The 12,610-nt window shown below is 36.4% G+C and overlaps 1 protein-coding gene across 8 annotated transcripts in view; it reads left to right on the forward strand.

Annotated features, from left to right (window-relative positions):
- The window catches only part of Tanc2 (tetratricopeptide repeat, ankyrin repeat and coiled-coil containing 2), a 467,438-nt gene that overhangs the window by 354,024 nt on the left and 100,804 nt on the right, over window positions 1-12,610 (forward strand). For all 8 annotated transcript variants that reach the window (XM_046460981.2, XM_046460989.2, XM_058584913.1 and 5 more), the window contains one exon: window positions 9,318-9,549. In XM_046460981.2, the coding sequence (XP_046316937.1) occupies window positions 9,318-9,549 (232 nt within the window). The remainder of the gene's footprint in view (window positions 1-9,317; window positions 9,550-12,610) is intronic.

Consider the following 12,610-nt stretch of genomic DNA (forward strand, 5'->3'; position numbering starts at 1 on the left):
TCCCAACTAAAAATTAGACAAAGAATGTTGCTGTATAGTTGGCACCTAGAAGTCCCCCAAAGGCCCATGTATCATAGGCCTAGGCCTCAGCTTACCACTATTGGGAAATGGTGGAGACTATTTTTCATATATAATTTCTTTATCTTTTTAATTTATGTATTTTTTTAATGTGGTGCTGGGTATCGAACCCAGTGCTTCATGTGTGCTAGGCAAGCACTCTACCACTGAGCCACAACCCCAGCTCTGATGAAACTTTTAAGAGGAGGGCCTAGTGGAAGGTCTTTGAGTCATTGCAGGTATATTCTTCTTTTTTTTTGTTCTTTTTTGTTTATATATGACAGGAATGCATTACAATTCTTATTGCACATATAGAGCACAATTTTTCATATTTTTGGTTGTAGACACAGTATATTCACAACAATTCGTGTCTTCATACCTGAACTTTGGATAATAATGATCATCACATTCCACCATCATTAATAACCCCATGTCCCCTCCCTTCCCCTCCAACCCCCTTACCCTATCTAGAGTTCGTCTATTCCTCCCATGCTCCCGCTCCCTATCCCACTATGAACCAGCCTCCTTATATCAAAGAAAACATTCAGCATTTGGTTTTTTGGGATTGACTTACTTCACTTAGCATTATCTTCTCTAACTCCATTCATTTACCTTCAAATGCCATGATTTTATTCTCTTTTATTGCTGAATAATATTCCATTGTGTATATACACCACATTTTTTTTTATCCATTCATCTATTGAAGGGCTTCTAGGTTGGTTCCATAGTTTAGCTATTATGCTGCTATAAACATTGATGTGGCTGTGTCCCTGTAGTATGCTGTTTTTAAGTCCTTTGGTTATAGATCGAGGAGAGTGATACCTGGGTCAAAAGGTGGTTCCCTTCCCAATTTTCCAAGAAATCTCCATACTGCTTTCCAGATTGGCTGCACCAATTTACAGTCCCACCAGCAGTGTATGAGTGTACCTTTCCCCCACATCCTCGCCAACACTTATTGTTGTTTGTCTTCATAATAGCTGCCATTCTGACTGGAGTGAGATGAAATCTTAGAGTTGGGGGTGTATGCTTAAAGGGGAGAGTAAGACCCCCCTGCTTTTTCCTCATTCTCTTTTTGGCTTTCTGGCCATGCAATGGGCAATTCTGTTCCACTGTGCACTTTCACCATGGTGTGCTATTTCCTATAGGACCAAAGCAATGAGGCCAATCAATCATGGACTGAAACCTCAAACTTGGAAAAGAAGAAACCTTTTCTCTTTATAATCTCAGGTATTTGAGTAACAGAAAGCTGACTGACACAGACCTGAACAGACATTTCTCAAAAGAAGATGTACACGTGGCCAAAAGATACATGAAAAAATGCCCAGCATCACTAATTATTAGAAAAATGCAAATTAAAACCATAATGAGATTTTGTACCTGTTATAATGGCTTTTTTCAAAAAGATGAAACATAACAAGTATTGGCAAGGATATAGAGAAAAGGGAACACTTATACATTGTTAACAGGAAGGTAAATTAGTACAGTCATTATGGAAAATTGTATGACAGTTCTTCAGAAAGCTAAACACAAGCCTAGGGGTATAGATGTATGTGGTAGAGTGCTTGCCTAGCATGCACATGGCCCTGGTTTTCATCCCCCCCCAAAGAAAAGCAACAAATTCAAAATTGAATTATCATATGATAGAATAATTCTATTTCTGGATATATCCAAAGGAACTGAAATCACTATTGAAGGGATATCTGCACTTCCATGCTCACTGTGGCACTATTCACAACATCCAAGATATAGAAACAAACTAATTATCTATCAAAAATTAGTGGATAAATAATTAAACTATGGAACCAACCTAGATGCCCTACAACAGATGAATGGATAAAGAAACTGTGGTACATATACACAAGGGAATATTACTCAGCCATAAAGAAGAATGGAATTATGGCATTTGCCTCTAAATGGATGGAACTTTAGACTATCATGCTAAGTGCAATAAGTCAATCTCAAAAAAACAAAAGTCTAATGTTGTCTCTGATATGCAGATGCTAACTCACAGGAAGATGGGTGGGTAGGGAAGAATAGAAATTCAGTGGATTAGACAAAGGGGAATGAATGAAGGGAAGGGAGGGGGGATATAAATAGGAAAGACAGTAGAATGAATCTAACTTAACTTTCATATACACACACACACACACACACAAATATACACACACCATAGTGAATCTCCACATCATGTACAGCCCCAAGAATGGGATCCTAATTAGAATAAGATATACTCCATGTATGTATAATATGTCAGAATATAATCTGTTGTCATGTATACCTAAAAATAACAAATTTTAAATAGACAAAAAAAAATGAGTAGATAAAGAAAATGTGGAATACTATTCAGCCTTCAAAAACAACATAGACATTTGGGTTGTTGGGATTGGCTAACATCACTTAGCATTATCTTCTCTAACTCCATCCATTTACCTGCAAATGCCATGATTTTATTCTCTTTTATTGCTGAGTAATATTCCATTGTGTATATATACCACATTTTGTTTTAAATTTTTTATTGTTGGTTGTTCAAAACATTACAAATTTCTTGACATATCATATTCCACACTTTGATTCAAGTGGGTTATGAACTCCCACCTTCACCCCATACACAGATTGCAGAATCACATCAGTTACACATCCATTGATTTACATATTGCCATACTAATGTCTGTTGTGCTCCGCTGCCTTTCCCATCCTCCACCCTCCCCCCTCCCCACCTCTCCCCTCCCCTCCCCTCCTCTCTCTCTACCCCCTCCACTGTATAACCCTGAGGGTCTCCTTCCATTTCCATGCAATTTCCCTTCTCTCTCCCTTTCCCTCCCACCTCTCATCCCTGTTAAATGTTAATCTTCTTCTCCTGCTCTTCGTCCCTACTCTGATCTTAGTTACTCTCCTTATATCAAAGAAGACATTTGGCATTTGTTTTTTAGGGATTGGCTAGCTTCACTTAGCATAATCTGCTCTAATGCCATCCATTTCCCTGCAAATTCTATGATTTTGTCATTTTTTAATGCAGAGTAATACTCCATTGTGTATAAATGCCACATTTTTTTTATCCATTCGTCTATTGAAGGGCATCTAGGTTGGTTCCACAGTCTTGCTATTTTGAATTGTGCTGCTATGAACATCGATGTAGCAGTGTCCCTGTAGCATGCTCTTTTTAGGTCTTTAGGGAATAGACAAATGGTGGCTCCATTCCCAGCTTTCCAAGAAATCTCCATACTGCTTTCCAAATTGGCTGCACCAATTTGCAGTCCCACCAGCAATGTACAAGTGTACCCTTTTCCCCACATCCTCGCCAGCACTTGTTGTTGTTTGACTTCATAATGGCTGCCAATCTTACTGGAGTGAGATGGTATCTTAGGGTGGTTTTGATTTGCATTTCTCTGACTGCTAGAGATGGTGAGCATTTTTTCATGTACTTGTTGATTGACTGTATGTCCTCCTCTGAGAAGTGTCTGTTCAGGTCCTTGGCCCATTTGTTGATTGGGTTGTTTGTTCTCTTATTGTCTAATTTTTTGAGTTCTTTGTATACTCTGGATATTAGGGCTCTATCTGAAGTGTGAGGAGTAAAGATTTGTTCCCAGGATGTAGGCTCCCTATTTACCTCTCTTATTGTTTCTTTTGCTGAGAAAAAACTTTTTAGTTTGAGTAAGCCCCATTTGTTGATTCTAGTTATTAACTTTTGTGCTATGGGTGTCCTATTGAGGAATTTGGAGCCCGACCCCACCGAATGTAGATCGTAGCCAACTTTTTCTTCTATCAGACGGCGTGTCTCTGATTTGATATCAAGCTCCTTGATCCATTTTGAATTCACTTTTGTGCATGGCGAGAGAAAGGGATTCAGTTTCATTTTGTTGCATATGGATTTCCAGTTTTCCCAGCACCATTTGTTGAAGATGCTATCCTTCCTCCATTGCATGCTTTTAGCCCCTTTATCAAATATAAGATAGTTGTATTTTAGATTGACAAATCTTAAGTATACATGTTGATGGGATCCAATGTAATGTTTGATATATGTATATAATGTGGAATGATTAAATTAAGCTAATTGACGTGTCATGTTATCCTCTTGGAACCAACCTAGATGCACTTCAACAGATGAGTGGATTAAAAAATGTGGTATAGCTCTAATAGTTTCTTTGTAGAGCCTTTTGGGTCTGCTAGGTATAGAATCATATCATCTGCAAATAGTGATAATTTAAGTTCTTCTTTTCCTATTTTTATGCCTTTAATTTCTTTCGTCTGTCTAATTGCTCTGGCCAGTGTTTCGAGAACTATGTTGAACAGAAGTGGAGAGAGAGGGCATCCCTGTCTTGTTCCAGATTTTAGAGGGAATGCCTTCAGTTTTTCTCCATTCAGAATGATGCTAGCCTGAGGCTTAGCATAGATTGCTTTTACAATATTGAGGTATGTTCCTGTTATCCCTAGTTTTTCTAGAGTTTTGAACATAAAGGGATGCTGTACTTTGTTGAATGCTTTTTCCGCATCTATCGAGATGATCATATGGTTCTTATTTTTAAGTCTATTGATGTGGTGAATAACATTTATTGATTTCCGTATATTGAACCATCCTTGCATCCCAGGGATGAATCCTACTTGATCATGGTGCACAATTTTTTTGATATGTTTTTGTATCCGATTCGCCAGAATTTTATTGAGGATTTTTGCATCTAGGTTCATTAGAAATTGAAAGTCATTATCAAACAAACACTACAATAATAATTGTTACAAACAAGATCCATTGATAATTACTAAAATTAATGAGCAGAAATTTGAGGACAAATAGGATTTGCTTAGTTTCAAAAGTGTCTCCAAGATATTAAAGATATTTATAGTCAAAAAACCTGGCAGAGGCCAGACATGATGGTGCACACCTGTAATCTCAACAGTTTGGTAGGCTGAGGCAGGAGGATCACAAGTCCAGGGACAGCCTGGACAACTTAGCAATACCCTATCTTAAATGAAAAATAAAAAAGGGAAGGGCTGGGGATGTAGCTCAGTGGTAGAGTCCCTCCAGGTTCAACCCAAATCACAAAAGAAAGAAACCTGGCAGAACTTTAACTCCAACCAAGTGAACAAGGATAACCTCACCAGTAACAAAACATAACAACATTAAGAACTCTGTATAGTAAGATCCTCAAAAAAGGATCCAACCCTTTTTTTGTTGTGTTCCTGCCCAGAAAAGTTTCAGATCATCAGAAAACATCATATTTGAGAGACATTAAGAAAACCCAAATTGAGAGACATTCAGTAAAATAATTGATCAGTACCCTTCAAAAATATCAAGGCTATAGAGCTGGGGTTGTGGCTCAGTGGTAGAGCCCTCACCTAGCATGTGTGAGGCCCTAGCTTCGATCCTCAACACCACATAAAAATAAACAAATAAAGGTATTGTGTCCAACTACAACTAAAAAATATTTATAAAAATATATTAAGGATGTAAAAAGAGTGAGTGAGGATCTCTTACAGATAAAGAGGAGTCTAAGGAGAAATAACTAAATACCATTAGGGTCCTGGATAGAATCCTGAAAAGAAAAGGTCATCATGAAAAAACTAAAATTTGGATAACATCTTTAGATAATATTATTGCACAACTATTTATCTAGTGGTTTTGATAATTATACTATAGTTATATAAGACACTAATAATAAAGGAAGCTGGGTGAGGAAATTCTGTGTACTACTTTTGCAACATTTCTGAAAGTCTAAAATTAGTAGAAAGTACAAAGTTAAAAAATAAATAAAAGTCCTATTGCCAAAAGTATTCCAAACTGGAAAATTACTGAGTCTGAAGCAGAACTAAGCCTAGGAGCTATTCTTAGCTTCTAGTTCCAGAGTGAAGATCAGAATCAGAACTCAGGGACAAGAGAAAGTATTCACCGTGAGTCTCCAGGTCCCTAGAAATTTTAAAAAGCAGATTAACTTAATTGTTGAAAATTGTGCTGATTAGGAAATCAGTGTGGCAGTGGTGAGGGAGAAGAACTACCAATAGAGTGATGAAAAGGAGACATGGCATAAGAGCATGAAAGCAGGCCTGAGGGAAGGACAGTTGTACCTCTAGAAGTTAAATTACAAATGCTAGTTGTGTAAACAAGGAGGGGTACCACTGAGCCACATCCCCAGCCAGATTTTTGTACTTTTTTAGAGACAAAACAAAAGAGCTGGGATGTAGCTCAGTGGTACAGCCACAGTGTCTCACTGAGTTGCTTAGCACCCCTCACTTTTGCTGAGGCTGGCTTTGAACTCTCGATCCTCCTGCCTCAGCCTCCCAAGCTGCTGGGATTACAGGTATGTGCCATGGCACCCAGCTAAAACTAACCTTTTTTAATGAAAGATTAGTTTAATCCTGTCACAGTTATTCATTTGAAGTGGAAGATGGTCTATGGAGTTTGAAGGCTGACAACTTTTAACACAGCCCAGCAGATTTGCTACCACTCAATCCCTTTGATGATATTTATGATAAATTTTACATTTTCTCGGAGACGACACTTAAAAAAAAGATTTTGTATACAAGGCTGTGACCTCCAATCTTTTGTCTAAAACCCTACCAGCATTCCTCTTTGTTTCTTCTTCCAAAGGAAAAACATAAAATTTATTTAATATCTTCTTCCAAAGAATTAATGCAACTCTAGTCAAGTCAGATATATTTGGTATAAAGTTGTATTAATAAAAATTTAGTGATTTAAAATAAGGAAGGAAACTTAAGATGGAAAAATATTAATATATAAGAAAGATAATAGCTAAAAATAAATTTTAGACAAGTCATTTTGAAAATAAGAATTTACCAAGGAGAAAGATTTTTACCTGCTGATTTATTGGGGATAGACTACTTCTAAACCATTTCCAAGAAATTGTAATAATAAAGACTGTATGTGGGTAGACATGATAACTGTCTTAAAGCTATAGAGGATACTTAATAAATCTGTGATTAAGCACTGGTACAGTAAGAGGCTTTTAAAAATCTGCATTTCTAGACTTGTTAGGTTTTTTCATTTTGTTTTATTTTTGTGTGTGTAGTACTGGGGATTGAAACCACAGTCTCATCAATGATAGGCAAGTGCTGTACCACTGAGCTACATCCCAGCTGTTTTGTTTTGTTTTGTTGTTCGAGACAAGGTCTCACAGCCTCATCAATGCTAGGCAAGTGCTCCACCACTGAGTTACACCCCAGCCCTTTTTGTTGTTGTTGTTTTGTTTGAGACAAGATCTCACCAATTTGCCTAGGCTGGCCTTGAACTTGGAATCTCCTGCCTCAGCCTCCTGAGTAGCAGGGATTACAGGCATAAATCTAGCCAGACTTGGTTTTATACATAGGAGAAGTTGTGGATAATATCATTAGACAATTTTTGGAAGTATGAATGCTTTTGATAGATTGTATGTACATGCACATACTACATAGCTACTTTGAAATGTCTGGTAAATAACCTTTTTTGAGTCACATTGCAAATCTTAGGAAGATGTCAAATGGTTTTTCTACCTGAATTTTACAAAGGAATCAAGACTTTACATTTGGAATGCCAAAGAAATATTTAAAATTAAAATAGAAGTAGGCACCAAAGATACAACTTTAACATTGATCTTTGTTAAAATGAAACTATTCAGCCAAGTATACAATTTTTATCTTTAAAGTGATAACCCCATTACTTTGAGTAAAGGGTAAATCATAGCTTATTTGCTGAGCTGCGCTTACCCCTGACATATGGATTCAGTTGAAGCCATATATGATGACAATTCATATTGATTTTGCTGTTTGTTTTTTCATCAAGTGGAAATTTGTATCTTTGTAGACAATAACCTCTGATATTCACTATTTATTGAGAGGACAGATCAATTGCTAACAAGGTTTTCCTTTGGGTTTCTTTACATTGTCTTTAAAATATGTTGATAAAGTAGTGACTGATCTGTCTGAAGAAAAGAGTAGAAAATTTTTTAAATACAGTCTCTGATTTCCAGTTTCCACACTTAGACTTCATTGCTTCACTCACAAGCAGTTCCTATCTTTGACTTTATATACGCAGCAACATTGCCTGAATTGTTCAATTGTTCATTTTTTTATGTTTAATGAGAAGGATTTCAGGTGCTTAAAATTTTTTTACTTTTCCAGCATGCATTGAGGAGCTAAGAAGACCATACTCATAATCAGGAGCCTTTTCAAAGCACAACTCTATAGTAGATGACTGTTGTCCAAGAGATGATTAAAAAACTGGAGTTCCAGCGGTATATCCATGAATTCCACTGAGACAAGTTTTAATTGCCTGTAAGAACAAATCTAGGAACTAAAAAAAAAAAAAAAAACAGCATGTATGGAACTCTCAGATGGAAGTGACGAGCAAGGAGGAGAGTAGAGATAACTATGCTGACATTACTACTTACTATGAGAGCGCCATGCCAAATTCTTTCCATACATCAAACTGAATTTCCCCTGCCAATGGCATATTTTCTACACAGTCCCATCATTTTTTCTTGGTAGTTAATGATCCATAAAAGTGTTCTAGATTAAAATCACCCTCAGTACTTGCTCTTGAGGCAAAAGGAACAACCAACAGATATAGAGTGAACTTTTTGCACATTTAAAACAAAAAAACAGAGCCTAAAGCTCCAGGTTCCAGCCAGTCAGCCCAGCCTCTAGATGTTAAGACTCATACATTTTTTAAGTTCTTTGAATTTAAGACCACATCTAACAAAAATTTCACCCCTTTTCTGCTCCCTTTTATCAAATTCTGATATTCTTTGTTTCTGTGTTTGGGTTCTCAGAAAATATTTAATGATAATTTTGAAATCTGAATTACTTTATTTTGTGAGACTTAGTTTATAACACAATTGGAATCACAAAAAAATGACATAAGCATATGTATTTGTTGAGACTAACATGATTTTTCTCTATCTTGTTCCTAATGTTTTGTTACAAGATTAGATTTACTGTACCACTCTGCAGAGTAAATAAATGTTAGTGATATTAATGTACATCTTGAATCTCATTCTTGCTTCCTATTTTCCTATTTCTTATGATCCAGAAAGAAAATTTAATTTTTACTTATAAATTTTAATTTGGGGTTGTGATATCCTATGTGTACAAGAGAACTATCATATGAGATTTTTAATCTTACATAAATCAGGCAGTTGAGTTAGCAGCTTTCATTTATACTTGAAAAGGTAAAGAAAATGGAGAGAGAAAAGACAGAGAATGATCATGTAATAACTGTAGCTATTGCTTTTGCCACTGATAAGCCTGTTTGCATTCTCATCTTCCATTTGTAGGTGGTTGCCTATCACTATTGCCAAGCAGATAATGCCTATACCTGCCTGGTACCAGAATTTGTCCACAATGTTGCTGCCCTGCTCTGCCGCTCACCTCAGCTGACAGCTTATCGGGAGCAGCTTCTTCGGGAGCCTCACCTGCAGAGCATGCTGAGCCTTCGATCCTGTGTTCAAGACCCCATGGCCTCCTTTCGGAGAGGAGTCCTGGAGCCCCTGGAGAGTCTCCACAAAGGTATAGATGAGGTCCAAGGAGATGAAAGGAGCCCCAGGTCACCTGGTCACACTATAAAAATGATTGTTTTTATCACATTAACAAAACTAAATGTTCCATAGCTAATGTCCTACAACATATAGTTAAGAAATAGAAGATTTTACTTGAAAAAAAAAAAACAGTTCCTACAAGAAGTGCTACTTCCTTTAAAAAATTTTTATTTTGATTCCCAAACTTAATTCATTTTCCTTATACTAATGATAGTAGAGCTTCCAATCCTGTTTGTGAAGTTAAAATAAATCAGTAAAATTTGTGGCTCCAACTCAAGTGTTGTAGAGTTTCTATGGTTAGAAACTCTCCAGTCTTCATGTAATATTTTTATTACCCCATCAGTTCAGGTAAAGCATTCGTGATTGTACAACCTTGTGTTTATACTAGAAATCACTGAATTATACAGTATGAAAGATATTTAAAAGGTATAAGGATATTCCATGGTCCATAAATTATATCGGGAAAGGTATTTTTTAAATAAAAACAAAATTAAATGGACTCTATCTCCCATTCATTGAAGGTCTTTCCTACCTTTTTCCTCTGCAGCTCTAGTGCCCTCCAGAGCCTGACAGCCATCTCCTTAAAGAGAGTACATGACTTCCCATGTGTCTCTTCCTTATATTTTTTACACTGTGTTCTCAGTGCTAGAAGCCAAAGAAAAGGATTTGAGTAAGCATGAGATCCTGAACGATCCTGTTTATTCCCAAAAGACTTTTATATCTTTCTCAAAGGTTTTGAATACTGTAAGAAAAAGTGTTCATAATTTCTATTCTCCTGGCCATCATCTTTAGTTCAACTCTGATGCTGATTACTTAGACCTCAAATTTCTTTCTTCTTAAATCCAATAACCTTTATTTCTATTACCTCTCTTCTGCCTATTAGCTTAATCACACCCTGGAATTTTTCCACAAATATTTAAAGCATATTTCCTATACATTCACTCAATTTCTAATCCTGTTAATTCTGCCTTCATTGTTTCTCACATTTATTTTTCTCAATTTGTTCCTACTATTATTACCCCCAAGAGCTATTTAGCTACCAATAATATTGTATCATTATTACCCCTTCCTGGTATTCTCTGGCTTAGTACTTCTTTCACATCATAACACACTTATAAAAATTTGTATAGCAGACTGGGATAAAAATTCATGACTACTTATAGCTGAACATAGCAGCCCTCAATCTATAACTATGCCAAGCTATGAATACCCTAAGGACTAAAGCAATTCCTTTTTTTTAGACTGGGTCTTACTGTTTTGCCCAAGCTTGTCTCAATCTCTTGGTCTCAAGTGATCCCCCTGTCTCAGGCTTACAAGTTGCTGGGACTATTACCAGCACATGCCTCCATACCAACTAAGGGATTCATTTCTAAGTATACTTCCCATTCATTCAAGGACTACCTGATGGAGGAGTTCTTCCTCAGTCTCTCTAGTTTTCTAGAATTTATGTACTGCTTTCAGATAAAGCTTCATAAAATATTGCTCTGATCACTTAATTTTCCCAGCTCAAAACCCAATCCTAGCGACCTGGGAGGCTGAGGCAAGAGAATCGCAAATTCAAAACCAGCCTCAGCAACTTAGTAGAGGCCCTAAACAACTTAGCAAGACCCCATCTCAAAATTTTAAAAAAATTACTGGGGATGTATCTCAGTGGTAAAACACCCCTGGGTTCAATCCCCAGTACCCAAAAAAAAAAAAAAAAAACAATGATTCCCTGTTGCCTACTGAATATAACTTCTAGCTCCAGAGTGCTTGATGGTCTGGATCCAGCCTACTTTCCAGCCTTATTTTTTGGTTTTAGCCTTATGAACCTTATGCTTACATGTAAACTAAAATATTTACTATTCCTTAAATACTTCCCTACATTTTCTTTCTCCATATATACACTTAGTGTTTCCTTTGCTTAATATGCCTTCTCATCACATCTCTTGACTTTAAGAATTCTGTCCACCTTTTTATTTAATTATTATTTTTTACGTTCTTTTTTATTAATTTTTTTTATTTTATATGATAGCAGAATGCATAACAATTCTTATTACACATATAGAACACAAATTTTTCATATCTCTGGTTGTATACAAAGTATATTCACACCAATTTATGTCTTCATACATGTACTTTGGATAATGATGTCCATCACATTCCACCATCATTTATAACCCCCTGCCCCCTCCCTTCCCCTCCCACCCCTCTGCCCTATGTAGAGTTTGTCTATTCCTCCCACGCTCCCTCTCCCTACCCCACTATGAGTCAGCCTCCTTATATCAGAGAAAACATCTTGGTTTTTTGGGATTGGCTAACTTCACTTAGCATTATCTTCTCTAACTCCATCCATTTACCTTCAAATGCCATGATTTTATTCTCTTTTATTGCTAAGTAATATTCCATTGTGTATATATGCCACATTTTTTTAATCCATTCTTCTACTGAAGGGCATCTAGATTGGTTTCACAGTTTAGCTATTGTGAATTGTGCTGCTATCACTATTGATGTGGCTGTGTCCCTGTAGTATGCTGTTTTTAAGTCCTTTGGGTAGACAAAGGAGAGGGATAATTGGGTCAAATGGTGGTTCCTTTCCCAGTTTTCCAAGGAATCTCCATACTGCTTTCCATATTAGCTGCACCAATTTGTAGTCCCACCAGCAGTGTATGAGTGTGCCTTTCTCCCTACATCTTCACCAGCACTTACTATTGTTTTTCTTCATAATAGCTGTCATTCTGACTAGAGTGAGATGAAATCTTAGAGTAGTTTTGCTTTGCATTTCTCTAATTGCTAGCAATGATGAACATTTTTTTCATATATTTGTTGATTGATTGTTTTATCATCTTCTGAGAAGTGTTCAGGTCTTCGGCCCTTTTTTTTTTTTTTACTTTTATTTGTTTTAAATAGTTACACATGACAGTACAATGACCTTGACATATCATACATTTGAATCAGATGGGATATAATATCTCATTTTTCTGAGTAAACAGGTTTCAGAATCACATTGGTCATGCATTCACATATATATACACAGTAATGTTTATTTATTT

This window comes from Marmota monax, unplaced genomic scaffold (genome assembly GCF_021218885.2).
Source record: "Marmota monax isolate L192 unplaced genomic scaffold, Marmota_monax_Labrador192_F-V1.1 WCK01_AAM20220418_F8-fsc00319, whole genome shotgun sequence".
NCBI classification, from domain to species: Eukaryota; Metazoa; Chordata; class Mammalia; order Rodentia; family Sciuridae; genus Marmota; species Marmota monax.